This window comes from Scyliorhinus canicula, chromosome 20 (assembly GCF_902713615.1).
Source record: "Scyliorhinus canicula chromosome 20, sScyCan1.1, whole genome shotgun sequence".
Lineage (NCBI taxonomy): Eukaryota > Metazoa > Chordata > Chondrichthyes > Carcharhiniformes > Scyliorhinidae > Scyliorhinus > Scyliorhinus canicula.
This window is the reverse complement of record NC_052165.1, coordinates 93,830,671-93,855,969: the sequence shown is the minus strand read 5'-3', so window position 1 is coordinate 93,855,969 and position 25,299 is coordinate 93,830,671. Positions and strand designations below refer to the sequence as shown.

The 25,299-nt window shown below is 61.1% G+C and overlaps 3 protein-coding genes across 4 annotated transcripts in view; all 3 read right to left on the bottom strand.

The window, feature by feature from the left end:
• Positions 1-1,992: 1,992 nt before the first annotated feature.
• On the bottom strand, positions 1,993-8,811 carry LOC119955016 (mitochondrial RNA pseudouridine synthase RPUSD4-like). The gene is made up of 7 exons (XM_038780821.1): positions 8,591-8,811; positions 5,600-5,771; positions 5,312-5,513; positions 5,056-5,149; positions 3,476-3,626; positions 2,877-2,974; positions 1,993-2,338 (listed from the first exon to the last, which is right to left on the bottom strand). Exons 1-7 carry the CDS (start codon positions 8,750-8,752, stop codon positions 2,111-2,113), a joined length of 1,107 nt encoding a protein of 368 aa, XP_038636749.1. The 5' UTR covers positions 8,753-8,811; the 3' UTR covers positions 1,993-2,110.
• Positions 8,812-12,376: 3,565 nt separating this feature from the next.
• Positions 12,377-18,283, bottom strand: pus3 (pseudouridylate synthase 3). Its single transcript, XM_038780820.1, has 4 exons — positions 17,409-18,283; positions 15,823-16,400; positions 14,250-14,440; positions 12,377-12,869 (listed from the first exon to the last, which is right to left on the bottom strand). The coding sequence occupies exons 1-4, from the start codon at positions 18,087-18,089 to the stop codon at positions 12,583-12,585; spliced, it is 1,737 nt and encodes a 578-aa protein (XP_038636748.1). The 5' UTR covers positions 18,090-18,283; the 3' UTR covers positions 12,377-12,582.
• A 4,877-nt stretch (positions 18,284-23,160) lies between these two features.
• rusf1 (RUS family member 1) overlaps positions 23,161-25,299 on the bottom strand; it is a 43,729-nt gene continuing 41,590 nt past the window's right edge. For both annotated transcript variants that reach the window (XM_038781004.1, XM_038781003.1), the window contains exon 14: positions 23,161-24,188. In XM_038781004.1, coding sequence (XP_038636932.1) covers positions 24,016-24,188 — 173 coding nt within the window. In that variant the 3' untranslated portion in view covers positions 23,161-24,015. The remainder of the gene's footprint in view (positions 24,189-25,299) is intronic.

The following is a 25,299-nucleotide window of genomic DNA, read 5'->3' as shown; positions in this document are numbered from 1 at the left end:
GCTTGTAACTCTTTTAAATGCTTGTAACCCATTCCAATATTGAAGGACAGGATCCGTCAACGACACTTGTGAATGCATTGTCCTCAGCTTATATTCCTTTCGCTTTACTATTATTATATTATTAATTTATTATTTTATTAAGTTTAAAATAATAAAAGGGAGGAGATGGTGGATTCAACAGTTATAGCGAAGGTCCTTTAAAATATTAGCTAAGATGATTCTTGAAAATTACTGAATTTGTACAAATATGAGTAAGTTATAAAATCAGCTCATCTTTTGAATACTGTCCATGACTGTCTCAAATGTTACTGCAAGTATTCTTACTGATATGAGGGTACACTCAACGAGTTTGAAACAATCTCGTAACTGAGACCAGACGTGACGTAGGGAGTTTGAACGTCGGATAAAAGTCGTGGGAAAGATAATAAATTTGGGATAATTGATTAATATCTAATTAACCTATCGCCTGTTAAGTGACTGACACTTTCCTGAATGAATAAGGGGGTCTCAGCTGAGAATCAGAACCTCTGAAACTAAATAAAGGGCTAAACACAGATAAGGATTCCCTTCAGAATGTGATCCGTCTGACTGATTAGCAGAGAAATTGTAGCCGTCGGAGAATCCTTGGAAGCATTGGTAAAAATTAAGGCCTTTTGTTGGAATGACTTTTAATTTTGTAAATCTGAAGTCACTTTTATCTTGAAGTTATTGCTTTCATTCGTTGGTGTCTCAAGGACATTTCGAGACACACAGGAAAAAGTCTTTCCAGTTAATTTTGTGTGAATACACCAAAATGCGTTCTTAAAGAAATAAACATTACTTACATTCATTCAACTGGACTGACTTATTTATGAGCGAGAGATCAGGCGAATCTTACGTTCAGTGAAAACAGGCTCGGATTAACAACAGAATCTCCGCCAGCTCACATCTTTATTATAGCTGAGGAAGTTCACAACCATTCATGGCAACCGCGGAGATACATGAAGGGTGGGGAGGTCAGTCAGTCATCCCAGGGGCTCAACCACCCTCCCCAGGAGTGCAGTCACCCTCACCCTCCCCAGGGGCTGTCACCCTCGCCCACCCCAGGGGCTGTCACCCTCGCCCACCCCAGGGGCTCAGTCACCCTCGCCCACCCCAGGGGCGCAGTCAACCTCACCCCCCCCCCCAGGGGCACAGTCACCCCCCCCCCCCCCAGGGGCACAGTCACCCTTACCCACCCCAGGGGCACAGTCACCCTCCCCAGGTGCACAGTCACCCTCCCCAGGGGCACAGTCACCCCCCCCAGGGGTACAGTCACCCCCCCCAGGGGCGCAGTCACCCACCCCCCAGGGGCACAGTCACCCACCCCCCCAGGGGCACAGTCACCCTCCCCCCCCCAGGGGCAGTCACCCTCCCCCCCCCAGGGGCACAGTCACCCTCCCCCCCCCCCAGGGGCACAGTCACCCCCCCCCAGGGGCTCAGTCCCCCTCCCAGGGGCACAGCCGCCCTCACCCTCCCCAGGGGCACAGTCGCCCCCCCCCCCCAGGGGCACAGTCACGCTCCTCAGGGGCACAGTCGCCCCCCCTCCCTCCTCAGGGGCACAGTCGCCCCCCCCCAGGGGCGCAGCCACCCTCCCCAGGGGCGCAGCCCCCCCCCCCCCCCCCAGGGGCGCAGTCGCCCCCCCCCTCCCCAGGGGCACAGTCGCCCTCCCCAGGGGCACAGTCGCCCTCTCCAGGGGCACAGAGTCACCCTCGCCCTCCCCAGGGGCACAGTCGCCCTCTCCAGGGGCACAGTCGCCCTCCCCAGGGGCGCAGTCGCCCTCGCCCTCCCCAGGGGCTCAGTCGCCCTCGCCCCCAGGGGCTCAGTCGCCCTCCCCAGGGGCACAGTCGCCCTCCCCAGGGGCACAGTCGCCCTCCCCAGGGGCACAGTCGCCCTCCCCAGGGGCTCAGTCGCCCTCACCCTCCCCAGGGGCTCAGTCGCCCTCGCCCTCCCCAGGGGCTCAGTCGCCCTCGCCCTCCCCAGGGGCTCAGTCGCCCTCGCCCTCCCCAGGGGCTCAGTCGCCCTCCCCAGGGGCACAGTCACCCTCGCCCTCCCCAGGGGCTCAGTCGCCCTCCCCTGGTGGACACAGTGATCACGGCGCCACCTCTGGCCACTGGATCCGCAGATGTTTGAGGGTTTGCAGGAAGTACCGAGGGGGTCTGCAGATCACATTGAGCATGGGCTCCCGCTCTGACTCCCCCTCCTCCCCCTCACTGCGGGCTGCTGGCACCCTCAGCTGGCGGCTGTGAAGATGCAGCGGGACATGTCGAGACTTCGGCTGCGTCAAGCCTAGACGCCTCAGCACACCTTCCGGTAACTTCTATAAAGGACCAAGACAGAGGAGACAGGGAAATGTTAGGCTGACTGACCCTCCTCACACCATCCTTCTCCCCCTCCCTTCCTCTATCCCCCCCTCCTCCCCCTCTCTGTTCCACCTCCACCCACTCTGACCCCCCCAATCCCTCCCCCTCTCTCTTTCTCCCCCTCTGTCTCCCCCTCTCTTTCCCCCCTCCTCCCCCTCTCTGTCTCCCCCTTCCCCCTCTATTTCCCCTTTGACTCCCTCCTCTATTCCCGTCTCCCCTCCCCCTCTCTTTCCCCCTCCTCCCCCTCTCTGACTCCCCCCTCTATTCCCCTCTTTCCCCCCCTCTTCTGTCTCTCCCCTCCCCCTCCCCCCCTCTATTCCCCTCTCCGTCTCCCCTCCCTCCTCTCTTTCCCCCCTCCCTGTGTCTCCTCTCCCCCCCCCCCTCTATTCCTCCTATAACCCTCCCCACCAAGTCCCCTCACCCCACCATCTTCTCCCCCCACCCCAGCCAGCAGCTCCCCCCCCCCCCCCCCCCACTCCTCCTCTCCGTCCGTACCTGTGGCTCAAGGCTGCTCCATTTTGAATATTTGTGATCTCCAAGAATGGGGCACCCAAGTGCCAGTGCGAGGTGTACCCGGACCTGATGCTTCACGCCTGGGAGACAGAGAGAGAGAGAGGGGCAGTCATTGAGCTGGAACGGCAGATACCCCAGTCCGGCCCCCACCGCCCAGCTTCATTCAGCAACACAGAGTGAGAGGAGGCTAGAGCTGGGTTCACCTGCACACACACACAAAACACCGTGCTTTGTGACCACATCACTGAGGGTCAATGAGTAGGTGTGAAATGGAGGGGGGAGTTGGGGGGCAGGATTGATCCTTGTGAGGAGGGAGAGCAGAGGGAATCCATACAGATGAATCGGGGAACAGCAACCGAGTCCACAGGCTCGAACCAATATATTCCCCTCCGCTTCACAATTAGAAAGCTCCTGGACAAGGTCAACATCTGGCAGGTGACAACATGTTCAAGTGAACCCTGCAGAGAGATGTACCTTTCCGGAAGGGCGTCCCACCACATGCTTGGGAAGCAGCAGCTGGGAGCGGGGAACCCTCGGATACGGACCCAGGCATGCTCTGGGGCCCTTGAGGTGCTCCTCACCTGTGAGCGGCTGCAACTCAACCAGGGCCGTGCCTCCAGAACTTTCCAGAACTCGGTACTGTGTCACGGCACTGTGGGCGGCACGATTCTGGCGCGCCCGCAACATGGTGCCTTCCATATCGCCAACGCGGAACACGGGAGCCAGGGCCATCTGCACAAGAAAGAGAGAGAAAATTTACTCTGTATCTAACCCCGTGCTGTACCTGTCCTGGGAGTGTTTGATGGGGACAGTGTAGAGGGACCTTTACTCTGTATCTAACCCCGTGCTGTATCTGTCCCGAGAATGTTTGATGGGGACAGTGTAGAGGGAGCTTTACTCTGTATCTAACCCCGTGCTGTACCTGTCCTGGGAGTGTTGGATGGGGACAGTGTAGAGGGAGCTTTACTCTGTATCTAACCCCGTGCTGTACCTGTCCCGAGAGTGTTTGATGGGGACAGTGTAGAGAGACCTTTACTCTGTATCTAACCCCGTGCTGTATCTGTCCTGGGAGTGTTTGATGGGGACAGTGTAGAGGGAGCTTTACTCTGTATCTAACCCTGTGCTGTACCTGTCCTGGGAGTGTTTGATGGGGACAGTGTAGAGGGAGCTTTACTCTGTATCTAACCCTGTGCTGTACCTGTCCTGGGAGTGTTGGATGGGGACAGTGTAGAGGGAGCTTTACTCTGTATCTAACCCCGTGCTGTACCTGTCCTGGGAGTGTTTGATGGGGACAGTGTAGAGGGAGCTTTACTCTGTATCTAACCCCGTGCTGTACCTGTCCTGGGAGTGTTTGATGGGGACAGTGTAGAGGGAGCTTTACTCTGTATCTAACCCCGTGCTGTACCTGTCCTGGGAGTGTTTGATGGGGACAGTGTAGAGGGAGCTTTACTCTGTATCTAACGCCGTGCAGTGTCTGTCCTGGGAGTGTTTGATGGGGACAGTGTAGAGGGAGCTTTACTCTGTATCTAACCCCGTGCTGTGCCTGTCCTGGGAGTGTTTGATGGGGACAGTGTAATGGCCCAGTGCCAGGGTTTAGAAAGTTCAATGTATATCATGGAGTTCACCTGACCTATAACTGCTTTTTGATTTTGGTTATGAAGAGCAGAAGAGCCTGCATTTCAGGTGTTATTCAACAGAATTCTCGCCGCTTTTAATCAAAAAACAAGTTTTATTCCACGAATTTAGTTAACATTTGTATAATCTCGCAATAAAAGAATTATCAATTACGAACATAAAGACCCCACACAGCTACAGTAATCTATGTATAACCCTTAATGAATTCCCCCTTAACTGTTCCAATTCAATAACAAGTTCCCATAAAGCAGAAACCCCTTTTTACCAAACCAGCAGGTGACTGTAATTATTGGGTTTTTTTGTTGGAATAACTCTTTAAAATTGAAAATAGAGACAGGCCAAAAATACTTCTCTGTCTGAGTCGACAGCAGCTACATGTGAAAACGAAAGTTTAAAAACTCACAGGGCCACAGCCCAGCTCCACCCACACAATGACATCACTGAAGCCATGTGATAAGACAAAAACCTTTCTTAAAAGGGACGCTCCCATGACAACAATCTCTCGGAAAGTAACACACCCACTAACCTTAAAATGCTTCCTGGGGTTGCTGACCTCCCTCTCGATGATGGGAATGTCGATGATGCCTTCAGACGGGACAGGAATGCCAACAGTAACCACCCTGAGAGAACGCGAGAGATAAGAGATTAATGCAGTTGCGTCACACAAGCCACAGTGCCTGCAGCAGTTCAAGAAGGCAGCTCACCACCAGCTTCGAGGGCAATAGGTGATAGCAACTGAGAGACAGGGGCTAACACGGTTAGTTCCCCTGCTTGCCCCGTACCAGTATTTCTTGATGACTTCATGCATTCGGAAGCGATGGTTGAGGGCCAGCGCAGATTTACCGTCCCTGGCCAGGATCATGGCGCCCGTGTTGTCCTTGTCCAGACGGTGGCAAATGTGCAAGGGCTGCGCCGTCATCCCGTACAGCATCTTGGGAAGGATCGGCAGCACGTCCTGCATCCCGATACCCCTCCCAGGAGCAGCTGCAGAGGGAGAGAGAGAGGGAAGGGTGAGGGTTAAATCGGACCCCCCCCCCCACCCCAACCACCCCCTCGGCATCCCCCCGTACCTTCCATCGGCACGCCATAAGGCTTGTCGACGACCACCCAGTCCTCGTTGTGAAAGAGGAGGCCATTCTTCAGCACCTTGGCCAGCACGTTGGGGTGGACCCGCTGCAGGCCCTGCGACAGACGCCTGAGCTCCTGAACCCGACGTGACACGGGGGATCCGGCTGCTGCCTCCTGGGAGGGGAGAGAGTGAGGGAGAATGTGCGTGAGAACAAGCCGGCCGTTGGTGAGGCCGCTCCTGGAGCCTTGCGTCCAGCTTCGGGTCTCTTTACCCAAGGAAGGACCATCCTTGCCCGAGAACACGGGTTTTCAAAGTGCAGGTCGCGACCCGCGGGGAAGCGTCAGACGGGTCGCAGAGGAAGGATCGAGTCGTTACTCGTTACGCCCATCAGCCGCTAACCCAGAGGCCCCCAACATTAGCAGGGAAAATCCAACTGAAAAGGTTTAGAGAACCCCAAAAAGTGTATCATGGAGTTCACCTGACCCACAAGGTTTAATAGATTGCGGTATGGGGAGCACACGGCCCACTCTACAGGTGTGGTACAGCAGAAATGGAAAAGTATTTTTAAAAGCAAAACAATGTTTATTCCATGAACTCAAGTTAACCTTTTTAAAATATACCGTGAACATCTTGGCAACCATCAATTCAAATACAACCCCCAAAGAATACGACACTTAATCCTTTAAGCTTTCCTTTTAACACCCATACGACTTAAAAACAAAACCTATATCAGAAGCACATCAGGTTTACATTCACTGCAGAGAACATTTATAATTCTGAATTCACCAAATGATCAAGAGATAGTCTTTTGATGGCAGAGAGAACAGCAGGACACCTGCTCTGTCTGGCTTCAGCTCCAACACTGAAAACAAAACTAAAACAACCTGCAGCCTGCTCAAAACAAAAGTAAAAAGCTGACAGACAGTCCAGCTCCACCCCCCTCTCTGACATCACTGCAGTAATAAACACCCATTTCTTAAAGGTGCTCTCACTTGACAACTGTGTTGAACCACTGTCGGGGAGAACAGAACGGGGGCTAATTTCCTTTCTAGAGAGGGAAATTACACAAATCCCTCCCTAATTTGTGCTCATTATTCCTTTCCGGAAATGTGATAAAGCCGGACGCTGAGGAGTGAAGGGTGTTGAAGGTGGCATTTGATTAACCTACCAAGGACGGGAGGCAACTTCTGTATTGAAGAGCAGTATTGGCAAGGTGATAAATATCGTAGTTAATCGATTTCTTTGTCTATTGATTAAGGGAGTCACCAATTCTCAATAAATGGTGGAGGTGAAATTGCACATTGAATCGGATCTCTATGGCCCGATCTAAATTCTGTTCTAATTGCTCAGTACAATTTGGAATTGGTTAGAAAGATCATAGAATTTACAGTGCAGAAGGAGGTCATTCGGCCCATCGAGTCTGCACCGGCTCTTGGAAAGTGCACCCTACCCAAGCCCACAAGCCCCACCCTATCCCCATAACCCCACCCAACACTAAGGGCAATTTTGGACACTAACAACAATTTAGCACGGCCAATCCACCTAACCTGCACATCTTTGGTCTGTGGGAAGAAACCGGAGCACCCGGAGGAAACCCACGCAGACACGGGGAGAATACGAAGACTCCGCACAGACAGTGGCCCAAGGCAGTAATCGAACCCAGGACCTGAATCTGCAAATGGGATTCAGGCTGTTTTGTCTCTCTGCACATTTGTGTTTTTAATCCCTCGACACCATTGACCACGAAAACTCAGCCCCTTCTCTCTCTCTCTAGTTTAATTACACGCCGGCCCATTTGTGCTGATTTCACGTGTCTGTGAAGGAGGATGTACTCAATCACACAACTCAGCCAGCTTACATGACTCTCAGCAGTTTCAACACTTTGAATTTGGAAATCACCATGTGGCTGAGAATTGGGAGACACGATGACTGAATAAGGATGTGCCTTTACTTTCTCTTACCCTTCATTTTAGGTTTGAGCAGCATTTCCAAGGTCAGTGATCAAAAAGAAATGGCTTAAGTTTTCAGATCAATGGCCTTTCATCACAGCCATCAGGTGCTGCCTGAGCTGCTGACTATTTCCAGTATTGTCCGAATTAAATTCAGGTACTTCGCATTCTGCGGGTCCGTTAGCTCAATTATCCTGTGCTCACTCAAAGTTGACATACGTTCAACACATCAGGAGCTACTAGATAGTGATTAAGAGCAGGAAAACGAGATGATTTTCTTTCTCTCCCTTGTCTGGGGCAAGGAAGCTTAAGCATCTCAAACATTGGCTAGATTCAGGGAGGACTGGTGAGGCAGACGTGACGTGCATTTCGAAGGTCGGCCAGCGTGGGTCCCGAAGTCTGGCCCATTGGCAGAAGTGGATCCCAGGAAAAAGTTTGAAAAACACTGCCCCAGAGAGGGAGTAACGGAGGTTCACCAGGACTGGCTGCCTGGATGAGAGTTCCAGACCGAGATTGTTGGACGCTGAGGGTTGGGGGGGGGCCTTATTGAAACTTACAGGATACTGCGAGACCTGGAGAGAGTGGACGTGGTTCCACTTGTCGGAACAACTGGAAGGAGAGGGCACCATCTCAGACTAAAGGGACGATCCTTTAAAACAGAGATGGAGGAGGAATTTCTTCAGCCAGAGGGTGGTGAATCAGTGGAACTCTTTGCCGCAGGAAGGCTGTGGAGGCCAAATCACTGAGTGTCTTTAAGACAGAGATAGATAGGTTCTTGATTAATAAGGGGGTCAGGGGTTATGGGGAGAATGGGGATGAGAAAATATCAGCCATGATTAAATAGCAGAGCAGACTCAATGGGCCGAGTGGCCTAATTCTGCTCATGGTCTTAAAAGGATGACCCCTCTCCTCTGACGTCACGACGCAAGGTGACGTTCGCCTGACGTCATACACAGCCCCGTCTGACGTCACAACCAGGGTAGCCCCGCCCCCTATTACGTCACGGTCACGACGCCCCGCCGTCATCGGCTGGTTCCTCCTACCTTCGGCGCTCCGCCATGCACCCACGCTGGCCGCCGCTCCGCAGCCCGGGGAACGTCGGCTGCGTCTGAGCCGAAGTCGAGACAGAGACAGCGGCGCCGGCGGCTTCCCGCGGCGGCCAGAAAGCGCCATCCCGCACCCCGACAGCAGCCATTCAGCGCCATGCCGCACTTCCGGTCCGCGCCGCCCACTTCCGCTTTTCAAACAGCAACCGCCACATGTCCCGCCCCTGTCCCCAAACCGCTTCCTCCAAACCCCGCCCCCTCCCATTAACTCCGCCCCCTCCCATTAACTCCGCCCCCTCTCACTCCTAACCCCGCCCGCTACCGGTCCTCTCCCCACCCCGCCCCTTGCCGGTCCTGCCCCCTTTCCCCAATCCGCTCCCTCCGAACCCCGCCCCCGTCTCCCTTAATCCCGCCCCCTCTCCCTCCTAACCCCGCCCCCTCTCCCTCCTTACCCCACCCCCTACCGGTCCTGTCCCAGACCCGCTCCCTCTGAACCCCGCCCCCTCTCCCTCCTAACCCCGCCCCCTCCCCTAACCCCGCCCCCGGCCATTAACCCTAACCCCGCCCCCCAGCCATTAACCCTTTCCCCTAACCCCGCCCCCCAGCCATTAACCCTTTCCCCTAACCCCACCCCCAGCCATTAACCCTTTCCCCTAACCCAGCCCCCAGCCATTAACCCTGCCCCCTTTCCCCTAACCCCGCCCCCAGCCATTAACCCTTTCCCCTAACCCCACCCCCAGCCATTAACCCTTTCCCCTTTCCCCTAACCCAGCCCCCAGCCATTAACCCTTTCCCCGAACCCCGCCCCCGGCCATTAACCCTTTCCCCTAACCACGCCCCCAGCCATTAACCCTGCCCCCTTTCCCCTAACCACGCCCCCAGCCATTAACCCTTTCCCCTAACCACGCCCCCAGCCATTAACCCTGCCCCCTAACCCCGCCCCCAGCCATTAACCCTGCCCCCTTTCCCCTAACCCCGCCCCCAGCCATTAACCCTTTCCCCTAACCACGCCCCCAGCCATTAACCCCCTCCCCTAACCCAGCCCCCAGCCATTAACCCTTTCCCCGCCCCTGGCCATTAACCCTTTCCCCTAACCCCGCCCCCGGCCATTAACCCTTTCCCCTAACCACGCCCCCAGCCATTAACCCTTTCCCCTAACCACGCCCCCAGCCATTAACCCTGCCCCTAACCCCGCCCCCGGCCATTAACCCTTTCCCCTAAACCCGCCCCCGGCCATTAACCCTGCCCCCTAATCCCGCCCCCAGCCATTAACCCTGCCCCCTAATCCCACCCCAGCCATTAACCCTGCCCCCTAATCCCGCCCCCAGCCATTAACCCTGCCCCCTAATCCCACCCCAGCCATTAACCCTGCCCCCTAATCCCACCCCAGCCATTAACCCTGCCCCCTAATCCCACCCCCAGCCATTAACCCTGCCCCCTTTTCCCTCACCCCTTCCCCAGCCATTAACCCTGCCCCCTTTTCCCTCACCCCTTCCCCAGCCATTAACACTGCCCCCTTTCCCCTAACCCCTTCCCCAGCCATTAACACTGCCCCCTTTCCCCAACCCCGCCCCCAGCCATTAACCCCACCCCCCAGCCATTAACCCTGCCCCCTAACCCCTCCCCTAACCCTGCCCCCAACCACTAACCCTGCCCCCTAACCCACCCCCTCCCCTAACCCTGCCCCCAGCCCCTAACCCACCCCCTCCCCTAACCCTGCCCCCAGCCATTAACCCTGCCCCCTAACCCCTCCCCCAGCCATTAACCCTTTCCCCTAACCCCACCCCCCGGCCATTAACCCTTTTCCCTGACCCTGCCCCCCAGCCATTAACCCTTTCCCCTGACCCTGCCCCCCAGCCATTAAGCCTTTCCCCTAACCCCACCCCCAGCCATTAACCCTTTCCCCTATCCCCACCCCCCAGCCATTAACCCTTTCCCCTAACCCCAGCCCCGGCCATTAACCCTGCCCCCTTTCCCCAAACCCACCCCCTCCCCTAACCCCGCCCTCAGCCATTAACACTGCCCCCTTTCCCCTAACCCCACCCCCAGCCATTAACACTGCCCCCTAACCCCACCCCCCAGCCATTAACCCTGCCCCCTTTTCCCTAACCCCTCCCGCTTTTCCCTAACCCCTCCCCCAGCCATTAACACTGCCCCCTTTCCCCAACCCCGCCCCCAGCCATTAACCCTGCCCCCTTTTCCCCAACCCTGCCCCCAGCCATTAACCCTGCCCCCTTTTCCCCAACCCTGCCCCCAGCCATTAACCCTGCCCCCTTTTCCCCAACCCCGCCCCCAGCCATTAACCCTGCCCCCTTTTCCCCAACCCCGCCCCCAGCCATTAACCCTGCCCCCTTTTCCCTAATGCCACCCCCAGCCATTAACCCCACCCGCAGCCATTAACCCTGCCCGCTTTTCCCTAACCCCATCCCCAGCCGTTAACCCCGCCCCCAGCCATTAACACTGCCCCCTTTCTCCAACCCCGCCCCCAGCCATTAACCCTGCCCCCTTTTCCCCAACCCCGCCCCCAGCCATTAACCCTGCCCCCTTTTCCCCAACCCCGCCCCCAGCCATTAACCCTGCCCCCTTTTCCCCAACCCCGCCCCCAGCCATTAACCCTGCCCCCCTTTTCCCTAACGCCACCCCCAGCCATTAACCCCACCCGCAGCCATTAGCCCATGCCCGCTTTTCCCTAACCCCGCCCTCAGCCAAAAACCCCACCCCCAGCCATTAACCCTGCCCCCTTTTCCCTAACCCCGCCCCCAGCCATTAACCCTGCCCACTTTTCCCTAACCCCGCCCCCAGCCATTAACCCCACCCCCAGCCATTAACCTTGCCCACTTTTCCCTAACCCCATCCCCAGCCATTAACCCCACCCGCAGCCATTAACTCCACCCCCCCCAGCCATTAACCCTGCCCCCTTTCCCCTAACCCCACCCCCAGCCATTAACCCTGCCCACTTTTCCCTAACCCCATCCCCAGCCATTAACCCCACCCCCAGCCATTAACTCCACCCCCCCAGCCATTAACCCTGCCCCCTTTCCCCTAACCCCGCCCCCAGCCGTTAACCCCACCCCCCAGCGATTAACCTGCCCCCTTTCCCCACCCCCAGCCATTAACCCCACCCCCCAGCCATTAACCCTGCCCACTTTTCCCTAACCCCATCCCCAGCCATTAACCCCGCCCCCAGCCATTAACTCCACCCCCCCAGCCATTAACACTGCCCCCTTTCCCCAACACCTCCCCCAGCCATTAACCTTGCCCCCTTTCCCCAACCCCTCCCCCAGCCATTAACACTGCCCCCTTTCCCGAATCCCGCCCCCGGCCATTAACACTGCCCCCTTTCCCGAATCCCGCCCCCGGCCATTAACCTGCCCCCTTTCCCCTAACCCCGCCCCCGGTCATTAACCCTGCCCCCTTTCCCCACCTCCCCTCCAGAAACCCCACCTGCAGCCATTAACCCCGACCCCTCGCCCCTCAACCTGCCTCCTCTCTCCTAACTGCACCCGGCCATTAACCCCACCCCCTCTCCCCTAGCCCCACCCCACCCATTAACCCCACCCCTCAATCCTAGCCCCACCCCCTCTCTCCTAACCCCGCCCCAGCCATTAACCCCACCCCCTCTCCCCGAGCCCTGGAGCTGTGAAGCCACAGTGGTAACCACTGTGCTACCATGCCAGCTCTATCAAAAGCTGGTTCAGAATATGAACCCGGCCCGGGACCTCTCACCAATTTCGAGACGGAAAGACGCAAAGCCAGAATCATAGCCAGAGACCAATCAGGCCCTCATGAGAAAAATGGTTCTTTATTAAAATGATGACTGTCTTCGGGAAAGTGTTCTGCGGCCGGATCACACAGAATTCCTCCTCTGACAGCCTGTCTCTGAGCTCGCAGCCCACCCCGCTCCAGCCGCAGTCCCCCGCAGGAGGGTCGGGTGCCTGGCTGCCGGGGGCTCGCTCACGCCGTCTCTCAGCTGTGTCTCTCCGTGGTGTTCACACAGACTCCGGCGCTCCACCACTGCCCAACTCAGTCCCACGCCGCCCCGGCGGGGCGGACTCCTCACTATCCACCAGCTCCTCCTCCTCCCGCAGAGACTCAGGCAGCTCAATGCGCCCCCGCTTGGCGTAGTGCCGGATACGGGACTCCAGCCCCTCACACCGCTCGCGCTCCATCAGCCGCTTGTACTTGCGAGGCCCCACCCCCTCCAGCAGAGAGTCCGCCAGGCGCGTCACGGTGGGCTGGGTGCTGCTCCAGGCCGTCAGGGGGTCCGCGTCACCCTCTGCAGGAGGCATTGGGAGCAACAGCGTTAGGGGCCATTCTCTATCCACTCGCCTCCCCCCAATCCCTGCCCCACCTCCACCCCCCTCCCGCTCCACCCCCTCCACCCACCCCCTCCACCACCCCTTCCCCTCCACCCACACCCCTCCACCACCCCCTCCCCCTCCACCCACCCCCCTCCCCCTTCCCCCTCCCCCTCCACCCACCCCCCTCCCCCTCCACCCACCCCCCTCCCCCTCCACCCACCCCCCCTCCCACTCCACCCACCCCCCCCACTCCACCCACCCCCCCCCACTCCACCCACCCCCCCCCACTCCACCCACCCCCTTCCCTTCCACCCACCCCCTGCCCCACCTCCACCCCCCCGCCCCACCTCCACCCCCCCGCCCCACCTCCACCCACCCCCTGCCCCACCTCCACCACCCCCTGTCCCACCTCCACCCTCCCCCACCTCCACCCCCTGCCCCACCTCCACCCTCCCCCACCTCCACCTCCTCCACCCCCACCCTCCCCCACCTCCACCTCCTCCCCTCCACCACCCCCTCCCCCACCCCCTCCCCCTGCCCCATCTCCACCACCCCCTCCACCCACCCCCTGCCCCACCTCCACCCCCCCTCTGCCCCACCTCCACCCCCCTTCCCCTTCCAGCACCCCCTCCACCACCCCCTCCCCCACCTCCACCACCCCTGCCCCACCTCCACCCACCCCCTGCCCCACCTCCAGCCCCCCACCCCCTCCCCGCCCCCCCTCCACCACCCCCTCCTCGCCCCACCTCCACCACCCCCTCCCCGCCCCACCTCCACCAGCCCCTGCCCCACCTCCCCCTCCATCGAGAGACTTGTGAGCACAAATTCTCCTCAAACCAAAACTCCCTCAAACACTCCCTCCGCTCAGGCACAGCTACAAATAGAGACCATCCAGAACTGCCCTGGCTACATCCAATTAACATCTCATCTCCCCATCCCCCCCTCCCCCCTCCCCACCTCCCCACCTCCCCACCTTCCCCCCCCCCCTCTCCATCCTCCCTCCCCCCCTTCACGATATTTATCGGATTTTCCATTCCGAGCGCCCCTATTCAATCGCTTTCAGGGAAGCTCCTTCCCAATCGGAACTCAACAAACCATTCCGCTCGTCTCCTCCCCCCCCCCCCCAAACTCTCCTTCATTTACAGATCACCTCCAATCTGTGTCCCTCCAGGTTCCCCACTCTCCTCACCGCCTCGATTCAGAATGCCCTTCCGGAGGACGCCTCGATTAAATCTCCCCTTTAACATTGCTCACTCGCTGGAAATAACCCCAGCTTCCCGGGTCCCTGCCCCCAGACCGCCGTCCCCCCCCCCCCCCCCCCCCCCCGGAGCCACTCTCCCTGGGGGTGACAGTACCTGTTCTCTGTTCGCTGGGGCCCTGCCCGAGGCCCTGCAACATGCTGTACAGGATGCGGCTCCTCACTGCCTGCTGTGTCCACAGAGCCTGCAGGTGAGCCACGGTGAAGGCGTAGTCGTCCCCGTCAAACACCCACTCCAGGTTCTCGTAGGCACAATCGTACAACACCAGGGGGTAGTCCACAGCCATACTGTGGGCAGGAGGAACGGGAGTGTGAGAGAGAGAGAGAGACAAGGTCTGAACAACATAGCAACGAGAGAAGGGTCAGTACTGAGGGAGTGCCGCACTGTCAGAGGGTCAGTACTGAGGGAGTGCCGCACTGTCAGAGAGTCAGTACTGAGGGAGTGCTGCACTGTCAGAGGGTCAGTACTGAGGGAGTGCCGCACTGTCAGAGGGTCAGTACTGAGGGAGTGCCGCACTGTCAGAGGGTCAGTACTGAGGGAGTGTCGCACTGTCAGAGGGTCAGTACTGAGGGAGTGCTGCACTGTCAGAGGGTCAGTACTGAGGGAGTGCCGCACTGTCAGAGGGTCAGTACTGAGGGAGTGCCGCACTGTCAGAGGGTCAGTACTGAGGGAGTGCCGCACTGTCAGAGGGTCAGTACTGAGGGAGTGTCGCACTGTCAGAGTGTCAGTACTGAGGGAGTGCCGCACTGTCAGAGGGTCAGTACTGAGGGAGCGCCGCGCTGTCGGAGGGTCAGTACTGAGGGAGTGCCGCACTGTCAGAGGGTCAGTAAGAGCCAGTAAACCTGGCCCCTCAAATGCCCCTGCAGCCCTGGATTGGGCAGGAACCTGCGGTGGGTGTTCCTGTACAAAGTGGCCAAAGCCTGCCGCTGAGGGTCGCCGCAAGATAGTGAATGTGGCTGGAGAAATTCCAAAACTTTTGCAAGTTGCAGTGAAACCGGGTGATAGGTGCAGCAGCTCAGAGATCCAGAAGCCCCCCCCCCCCCCCCCCCCCGGGGGGGGGGGGGGGGGGGGGGGGGTTAGGGTACAAAAGTCGGGAGTCTTGCTGCAACTCTTGTGGGTCATTGGCGTTTCCACAGCCGGAGAACTAAAGTTTTGGTCACTTTACCCACGGAGGGAGAGACTCGAGTCGGAGGCGGTTCAGAGGCTGATTGCTGGGGGGGGGGGTTTGTGTCACGAGGAAAGGTTTCATGAGGTTGGGGCCCCGCACCCATTGGAATTCAGAAGAACAAGAGATGATCTTATTGAAACCTCCCGATTCAGGAGGGAGGGGGGGGGGGGTACAGTCCATGGAATACTCTCCCCCCTCCACCCCGGGGGAGCAGCGGGGAGATGGCTGGTCGACTATATGAGACCGAGTGAGTCAGATTTCCGATTGACGAGGGGAGTCGAGGGTAATGGGGGGGGGGGGGGGGGGGGGGGTGGGGGGGGGGGGGCGGGAGGAGGGGGAAGTTGACGTTACAATCAGATCAGACAGGGTCTTATTGAATGGGGGGGAAAGAAAGCGAGGCTCAAGGGGCTGAATGGCCTACTCCAGGCAGACCTGGAAGGGGGTGGGGGGGGTGCGAAGGAAGAGGGTGGGGGTAATGGGGCAGAGTGGGCGTACACCAACCTGTACTGCGGCTTCCGGGGATTCCTCTGAACATCCAGCAGCTCATCCACCACGTCGGGCTCCTCGAGGTGTTGGCCGATAAGGAGGAGGACGGCAGTCATGCAGCGCACCTGGTGGTAGAGGAAGGCCTGGCCTCGCACCTCGAACTGGCACATGCCATAAGGCGAGGGGTGGATCTGCGGGCACGCCCCCTCCTCCTGGCTTGGCGGAGGGACTGGGCACACCCTGGCGTGCAGCACCGTGCGGCGAAAGTTCAGCACGCCATTGGCCACATCCATCTTGCAGAGGTTGCGGAAGTCGTGCGCGCCCTCGAAGCGGCGGGCAGCCTCGTCCATCCGCGCCAGGTCCAGCCCCGCGCCCGGGAAGTAGTAACGGTAGGTCCGGTGCAGGCAGTTGAAGCGGGCGCTGAAGTCCCGTCCCACCGGGGCCCAGCCCAGCGCCCGGATGTCTGGGGGCAGCACCCGATTGAGGATGTGGGTGTAGCGCAGCTCCTCGTCCACCGGGCACCCCTCGTCCGCTGGGCACCCCTCGTCCACCGCCTCCCCTGTCAGCTTCGATCGAAGGTCCAAAGAGATCACCTGGATTTGGGGGGGGGGGGGGTGTGGAGAAGAATACCAGGAAGGTCAGAGCCCAAGCAATCTCGTCAGTCCCCCTCCCCTTCTCGTAGCACTGTTAAGTCAATTTCCCCCATGGGCCCGTCCAATCCTTCATCATCACCACTGCCACCACGTTGTATCGGCAGCGAATTCCGGATCCTTACCAGTCACTGCGTTAAACAAATTTCCACATATTCCCCCCTCACCCACCACGTACCCTGAATCTTTGGTCTATTTTCACCAGACCGCCCCTCCACCGTGCCCTTGGACCGTCAGCCAATGGGAACAGCTTTTCTTTGTCGACCTCATCCAAACCTGTCACCATGTTGTACACCTCTATCAAATCCACCCCCCACTCCCCCCCGCCTTCTCCCCGAGCTGAACAACTCCTGATTCTCCAAAGTCTTGTAGCTATGGGCAACACAGTGGCAAGCACTGTTGCTTCACAGATCCAGGGTCCAAGGTTCGAATCCCGGCTTGGGTCACTGTCTGTGCGGAGTTTGCACATTCTCCCCGTGTCTGCGTGGGTTTCCTCCGGGTGCTCCAATTTCCTCCCACAAGTCCCGAAAGGCGTGCTTTGTAGGTGAATTGGACATTCTGACTTCTCCCTCCGTGTACCCAAACAGGCGCCGGAATGTGGCGACGAGAGGATTTTCACAGTAACTTCATTGTAGTGTTAATGTAAGCCTACTTGTGACAATAAAGATTAATAAATGAAACCCTGCCCCCCACACTGTTGGGCAACACTGCAGGACACAATAATCTCGTTGGAGCCTGCCCAGAACTCCGTAAGGGTTCGCTGTAAACCCAAAAACTCAATGCCCCCTGTTCCCGGAGCCCCAGATCACAGAGGCTGTGCTAAACGCCTCGTACAATCTGTCCTGCCGCTTTCCGAGTCAACTGTTCCTGTGCACACTGAGTATGGGAGGACCCCAGGCTTGGAGAGGCCCGCAGGCCCAACCTCCAACCGCCCTCCCCGCTAACTCTCACCTGTCCAAAAGCACTGACCCCCTTGTCGGTGCGGCCGCTGCGGTGGTAGTTGGCCGTCTGCCGGCTCTCTACCAGCCGGGTCTTGACCAGGGCCTCAAACAGCTTCTCCTCCACCGTGTTGCCAGTGTTCTCCTGGCTGGCAAAGCCCTGGTAGCCCCAGCCCAGGTAGGCGAGCCTCAGCGCCACGTGGCGACGACCGTGGAGGGTGAAGTCGAAGGGTCGCTGCTGCCGCTGCCGACGTCGCCCCAGGGGGGCGGCGGAACCAGGAGGGGCGGGCCGGGGAGCTCCAGGGTCACATGTCGTGGCACCTCCACCAGGGGGACACTGAGCCGCTCCGCCAGCCGATCCAGTGGCATCTCCGCCAGGGGGACACGGTGCTGCTCCGCTAGGGGGACACTGAGCCGCTCCATCAGGGGAACCTCTGCCAGGGGGACACTGAGCCCCTCCGCCAGGGGGACACTGAGCCGCTCCGCCAGGGGGACATTGAGCCGCTCCGCCAGGGGGACACTGAGCCGCTCCGCCAGGGGGACACTGAGCCGCTCCGCCAGGGGGACACTGAGCCGCTCCGCCAGGGGGACACTGAGCCGCTCCGCCAGGGGGACACTGAGCCGCTCCGCCAGGGGGACACTGAGCCGCTCCGCCAGGTAGAGACTGGGATGCCCCCATTTCATTTCCTTCCATTATTGAAATATTTAATTTAAAACCCGCCTCCCGCCCTCACTGAGGAGTCCACCAGGCAACTTCCGGTGCCATTTCGTACTGTTTCCGGTCTGTCCGCACCACACTTCCGACGGTTGACTAGGCATCCGGTTCCGCCACAGAGACCCTTCCGGTCCCAGCATAAACTTCCGGTCTCACGATCGCTTCCGGAACATCGAAATGCCGAAAACATCCGCCCCGCCCCGCCCCTTCTGTTCACGTCAGCAGCCCCGCCCCACCCCCTTCCCGGTCCCGCCCCCACTCCCGGCCCCGCCCCCACCCCCAACCCGGCCCCGAACCACCCACATCCAGGCCCCGCCCCCCATCCCGGCCCCGCCCTGCCCCCAACCCGGCCCCGCCCCACCCACATCCCGGCCACGCCCCCCATCACGGCCCCGCCCCCCCATCCCGTCCCCTCCCCCTCCTCAGCCCCTCCCCCTCACCCCCTCCAGCCCCTGCCCCTCCTCCCCCCCTCACCCCCTCCCCTCCCCCTCCCCTCACCCCCTCCCCTCCTCACCCCCTCCACCTCCTCACCCCCTCCGCCTCCCCAACCCCCTCCTCACCCCCTCCCCTTCTCACCCCCTCCCCCCCTCACCCCCTCCACCTCCTCCCCCCCTCCGCCTCCCCAACCCCCTCCTCACCCCCTCCCCTTCTCACCCCCTCCCCTCCTCACCCCCTCCACCTCCTCACCCCCTCCGCCTCCCCAACCCCCTCCTCACCCCCTCCCCTTCTCACCCCCTCCCCTTCTCACCCCCCTCCCCTTCTCACCCCCCTCCCCTTCTCACCCCCCTCCCCTTCTCACCCCCCTCCCCTTCTCACCCCCCTCCCCTCCTCACTCCCTCCCCTCCTCACTCCTTCCACCTCCTCACCCCTCCCCTCCTCACCCCCTCCCCTGCCCCTCCTCACCCCCTCCTCACCCCCTCCCCCTCCTCCTCACCCCCTCCCCTCCTCACCCCCTTCCCTCCTCATCCTCAACCCCTCTCCTCCCCCTCCTCACCCCCTCCCCCTCATCACCCCCTCCCCCTCCTCACCCCCTCCCCTCCTCACCCCCTTCCCTCCTCACCCCCTCCCCTCCTCATCCCCTCCCCTCCTCATCCCCTCCCCTCCTCACCCCCTCCCCTCACCCTCCTCACCCCCTCCCCTCACCCTCCTCACCCCCTCCCCTCCTCACCCCCTCCCCTCCTCCCCCCCTCCCCTCCCCCTCCCCTCCTCACCCACTCCCCTCACCCCTCCCCTCCTCCCCCTCCCCTCCTCACCCCCTCCACCTCCTCACCCCCTCCGCCTCCCCAACCCCTCCCCTTCTCACCCCCTCCCCTCCTCACCCCCTCGACTCCTCACCCCCTCCCCTCCTCACCCCATCCTCTGTACACCCCCTCCCCTTCTCACCCCCTCCCCTTCTCACCCCCCTCCCCTTCTCACCCCCCTCCCCTTCTCACCCCCCTCCCCTCCTCACCCCCCTCCCCTCCTCACTCCCTCCCCTCCTCACTCCTTCCACCTCCTCACCCCTCCCCTCCTCACCCCCTCCCCTGCCCCTCCTCACCCCCTCCCCCTCCTCCTCACCCCCTCCCCTCCTCACCCCCTTCCCTCCTCATCCTCAACCCCTCTCCTCCCCCTCCTCACCCCCTCCCCCTCATCACCACCCCTCCCCCTCCTCACCCCCTCCCCTCCTCACCCCCTTCCCTCCTCACCCCCTCCCCTCCTCATCCCCTCCCCTCATCCCCTCCCCTCCTCACCCCCTCCCCTCACCCTCCTCACCCCCTCCCCTCCTCACCCCCTCCCCTCCTCCCCTCCCCCTCCCCTCCTCACCCCCTCCCCTCCTCACCCCCTCTCCTCACCCCTCCCCTCCTCCCCTCCCATCCTCATCCCCTCCCCTCCTCACCCCCTCCCATCCGCATCCCCTCCCCTCCTCACCCCCTCTCCTCACCCCCTCTCCTCACCCCTCCCCTCCTCCCCTCCTCACCACCCTCCCATCCTCACCCCCTTCCCTCCTCACTCCCTCCCCACCCCTTCCCCCTCACCCCCTCCCCTCCTCTTCCCCCTCACACCCTCCCCTCCTCTACCCCCTCACCCCCCCCCTCCTCTTCCCCCTCACCCCCTCCCCTCCTCACCCCCTCTCCTCCCCTCCCCCTCCTCACCCCTCCCCTCCTCACCCCCTCCCCTGCCCCTCCTCACCCCCCTCCCCCTCCTCCTCACCCCCTCCCCTCCTCACCCCCTTCCCTCCTCATCCTCAACCCCTCTCCTCCCCCTCCTCACCCCCCTCCCCCTCATCACCCCCCTCCCCCTCCTCACCCCCTCCCCTCCTCACCCCCTCCCCTCCTCACCCCCTCCCCTCCTCATCCCCTCCCCTCCTCATCCCCTCCCCTCCTCACCCCCTCCCCTCACCCTCCTCACCCCCTCCCCTCACCCTCCTCACCCCCTCCCCTCCTCACCCCCTCCCCTCCTCCCCCCCTCCCCTCCTCCCCCCCTCCCCTCCCCCTCCCCTCCTCACCCACTCCCCTCAGCCTCCCTCCTCCCCCTCCCCTCCTCACCCCCTCCACCTCCTCACCCCCTCCCGCCTCCCCAACCCCCTCCCCTTCTCACCCCTCCCCTCCTCACCCCCTCGACTCCTCACCCCCTCCCCTCCTCACCCCATCCTCTGTACACCCCCTCCCCTTCTCACCCCCCTCCCCTTCTCACCCCCCTCCCTTCTCACCCCTCCCCTCCTCACTGCCCCCCTCCCCTCCTCACTGCCCCCCTCCCCTCCTCACTCCTTCCCACCTCCCAACCCTCCCTCCTCACCCCCTCCCCTGCCCCTCCTCAACCCCTGCCCCCTCCTCACCCCCTCCCCTCCTCACCCCCCTTCCCTCCTCATCCTCAACCCTCTCCTCCCCCTCCTCACCCCCTCCCCCTCATCACCCCCTCCCTCTCCCACCCCCTCCCCTCCTCACACCCTTCCCTCCTCACCCCCTCCCCTCCTCATCCCCTCCCCTCATCCCCCTCCCCTCCTCACCCCTCCCCTCACCCTCCTCACCCCCTCCCCTCCTCCCCCCTCCCCTCCTCCCCCCCTCCCCTCCCCTCCCCTCCTCACCCCTCTCCTCCTCACCCCCTCTCCTCACCCCTCCCCTCCTCCCCGCCCATCCTCATCCCCTCCCCTCCTCACCCCCGTCCCATCCGCATCCCCTCCCCCTCCTCACCCCCTCTCCTCATCCCCTCTCCTCACCCCTCCCTCCTCCCATCCTCACCCCCTCCCATCCTCACCCCCTTCCCTCCTCACTCCCTCCCAACTCCCTTCCCCCTCACCCCCTCCCCTCCTCTTCCCCCTCACCCCTCCCCTCCTCTACCCCCTCACCCCCTCCCCTCCTCTTCCCCCTCACCCCCTCCCCTCCTCACCCCCTCTCCTCCCCTCCCCCTCCTCACCCCTCCCCTCCTCACCCCCTCCCCTCCTAACACCCTCCCCCTCCTCACTCCCTCCCCACCCCCTCCCCCTCCTCACCCCTTCCCCCTCCCCCTCCTCACCCCCTCCCCCTCCTCACCCCCTCCCCTCAACCCCTCCTCACCCCCTCACCCTCCTCACCCCCTCACCCTCCTCACCCCCTCATCCTCCCCTCCTCACCCCCTCCCCTCTCACCCCCTCCCCCCCTCAACCCCTCCCCTCCTCACCCCCTCCCCTCCTCATCCCTCCCCTCCTCACCCCCTCCGCCTCCCCAACCCCCTCCTCACCCCCTCCCCTTCTCACCCCCTCCCCTCTTCACCTCCTCCCCTTCTCACCCCCTCCCCTCCTCACACCCTCCGCCTCCTCACCCCCCTCACCCCCCTCCTCACCCCCTCCCCTGCTCACCCCCCCCTCCTCACCCCCCTCCCTCCTCACCCCCTCCCCTCCTCACCCCCCTCCTCACCACCCCTCCCCTCCTCACCCCCCTCCTCACCACCTTTGCCTCCTCACCCCCTCCGCCTCCTCACCCCCCTCCCCTCCTCACCCCCTCCTCTGTACACCCCCTCCACTCCTCACCCCCCTCCCCTTCTCACCCCCCTCCCCTCACTCCCTCCCCTCCTCACTCCCTCCCCCTCCTCACCCCTTCCCCCTCCTCACCTCCTCACCCCTCCCCTCTCACCCCTGCCCTCACCCCCTCCCCCTCACCCCCTCCCCTCCTCACCCCCTTCCCTCCTCATCCTCACCCCCTCTCCTCCCCCTCCTCACCCCCTCCCCCTCCTCACCCCTCCCCCTCCTCACCCAATCCTCACCCCTCCCCTCCTCACCCCTCCCTCCTCACCCCCTCCCCTCCTCATCCCCTCCCCTCCTCATCCCCTCCCTCCTCACCCCCTCTCCCTCCTCATCCCCTCCCTCCTCACCCCCTCCCCTCACCCTCCTCACCCCCTCCCCTCCTCCCCTCCTCACCCCCTCCCCTCCTCCCCCCTCCCCTCCTCACCCCCCTCCCCTCCTCACCCCCCTCCCCTCCTCACCCCCTCTCCTCACCCCTCCCCTCCTTACCCCCTCCCATCCTCATCCCCTCCCCTCCTCACCCCCTCCCCTCCTCACCCCCTCTCCTCACCCCTTCCCCCTCACCCCCTCCCCTCTCCTCCCCTCCCCCTCCTCACCCCTCCCCTCCTCACACCCTCCCCCTCACTCCCTCCCCACCCCCTCCCCCTCCTCACCCCTTCCCCCTCCTCACCCCCTCCCCCTCCTCACCCCTCCCCCTCCCTCCCCCTCCCCTCCCCTCCCCCTCCCCTCCCCTCCCCCTCCCCTCCCCTCCCCCTCCCCTCCCCTCCCCCTCCCCTCCCCCTCCTCACTCCCCTCCCCCTCCTCACCCCCTCCCCCTCCTCACCCCTCCCCCTCCTCACCCCTCCCCCTCCTCACACCCCTCCCCCTCCTCACTCCCTCCCCACCCCCTCCTCACCCCCTCCCCCTCCCCCTCCTCACCCCCTCCCCCTCCTCACCCCCTCCCCCTCCTCACCCCCTCCCCTCCTCACCCCCTCCCCCTCCCCTCCCCCTCGTCACTCCCCTCCCCCTCCTCGCCCTGCACTCCCTCTCCCTCCGCACAAGGGGCTGTGTAATCACAGAGTCTCAGGCAGGCCATTCTGATCCAGTCCTGGTGGCTTTTATTGGTGTAGCGGTGAGGGGTGGGTCACAGCGTTTGGGGGTGGCGGGGAAAGTGGTGCGACCCCCCCCCCCCCCCGGGCAAAGCTGGGGTGCCAGCGCCTGGATCTCTCCTCCGACCCTGGCTCCCGTTCCCCGTTCGTTCCGCAACGCTGCCCCACCACCCAGCTGACCCCTCCCCCGGGTGTTGGGGAGTCCGGAGTCCGAGCCCTCTCCCCCCCCCCCTCCCATGAGGCTCGGGGCGGGGAGGAGAGGAGTCGGTCTACCCATCCCTTCATCTTCCCTCCCTCCCCCCTCCCACTGGCGAATCCAGACCGCTGCCTCCCACTTCCCAACACCATGGGTCGTGGCATTTCCTACATTACAACAGTGACTACACTTCAAAAGAGGAAAGGGAGCTTCCCAAGTCCCATCTGGCGGCCGAGAGAGAGAGAGACATGCTGCCAAAGTTTTTCCTCTCAGACTCATCACGCCGAATGCATGAACACTGGATTTACGACCATCGCAGAAATCCCAGTGACATAGCCCAACCCCCCCCACACATACAGCCTTGCCCTCACACCCATTGTGTATGTGTGTGTGCTCCTCTCCCTCATTCTCGTACCATAATTTCTCCCGCTTCTGCCTCTCTGAGGGACCGACAGGGACTTTAGCTACTCTCCTCCTTTTCAAACCTTGAGAACCCATGCCGGTGTTGCGGGGGCTCGCACTCCTGCGCACGTGCCCCTCGAAGAGAGCAACGCAACGCTGCCTTGAAGCCCAAAGTCGGCACGCTTTCATACACAAGGGCCTGTCGAACCCCAACCCCCACACCAGCCCTCCCCCGCCACTCCGTCACTGACTCTTCTTGCCCTGCGGGGACCACTGGGCTCTCCACTCGTCCGCCCCCAGGTGGTTCCGCTCTGTCACCCAGCCAGCCGCACGGGCCTCGGTCAGCAGCCGGGGGAACAGCTGATCGACCAGGAGGTGCGTCGCCGCCACCGCATCCCACAAACGCTCGTCCCGGGCTGGAGAGAGGGAGGGAGAAAGGAAGGGAGAGAGAGGAAACACAATTTAGCTACAGTAAACTGGTGGGGGCTGCGCACTGAGGGAGGGGAGGGGTCGCGTGGCAGATATTTAGGGGATTGCTGTATCGATGGGACTGTATTGACACGGTGGGGTGGGTGTGTCAGTAGGAAATCACGAATAGGAGCAGGACTTGGCCATTCAGCCCCTCAAATCTGCCCTGGGTGGGGGAAATAGCCTCTCAGCATTGACCCTGTCAAAGCCCTTTCAGAATTCTGTTTGTTTCAACGTGATTGTCTCTCGCCCTTCCCAGGGGATATAGACCCGTTCTCCTCAATCTCTCGGGGGAAAGAACAATCCCTCACATCCCAGTAGCCTGTCCTGGCGAACCTCCGTTCGGTTACTTCCCCTCTCGGGTAAGGATGGTCCTTCCTTGGGTAAGGAGACCAGAAACTGGACACAATCTTCCAGGAGGAGCCTCACCGACGCCCTGCATAATTGCAGTCCGCTTTCTTCACTCTTGTACTCCAATTCCTCTGTAATACAAGCCAGCAGGGCACTTGCCTGCCTCATTCACTTCTTGTCGCCTGCATGGGAACTCACTCAACACATCTATATCCCACCGGAGCCTCGCTGTCCCCTCCTCGCAGCTTCCTTTCCCGCCTCACCTCGTATCGTCAGCAAGTTTGGACACGTTACGCTCAGTCCCCTCTCTAATCTCGATTGCCCCGTGTCTTCGTGGCTTTCACCCCCACAACCCAAAGATGTAGGTGGATCGGCCACGCTAAATTGCCCCTTAATTGGAAAACAAATTGGGTACTCTAAATTTATTTAAATAACTAATATAGATTGCAAACAGCTGAGCACTGATTCCTGTGCCAGCCCACACCTCACAGCTTGCCAACTCGAGAAAGCCCCATTCATTTCTACTCTGTTTTCCCATTTGTTAACCAATCCTCGATCCGTGCTAACCTATTACCTCCAATTGTGCAGCACACCGACTCATTGCTTCTTGAGAGTGTCATGTGAGAGTACCTTTAAGAAATGGGTGTTTATAAATGGGTGTGCATATAAATATCTGTAGTGAGAGTACCTTTTAAGAAATGCAGTGAT

Coding starts and splice junctions, on each gene's coding strand:
- LOC119955016 (XM_038780821.1), bottom strand. CDS start 8,752: ATGGCGCTGAATGGCTGCTGTCGGGGTGCGGGATGGCGCTTTCTGGCC. Junction 5,772..8,590: donor TGCATGGCGGAGCGCCGAAG/GTAGGAGGAACC, acceptor CTCCCCTCCCAG/GAGGCAGCAGCCGGATCCCC. Junction 5,514..5,599: donor TTATGGCGTGCCGATGGAAG/GTACGGGGGGAT, acceptor CTCCCTCTGCAG/CTGCTCCTGGGAGGGGTATC.
- pus3 (XM_038780820.1), bottom strand. CDS start 18,089: ATGGAAGGAAATGAAATGGGGGCATCCCAGTCTCTACCTGGCGGAGCG. Junction 14,441..15,822: donor CCCCGGAAGCCGCAGTACAG/GTTGGTGTACGC, acceptor TCCTGCCCACAG/TATGGCTGTGGACTACCCCC. Junction 12,870..14,249: donor CCCCAGCGAACAGAGAACAG/GTACTGTCACCC, acceptor TGCCTCCTGCAG/AGGGTGACGCGGACCCCCTG.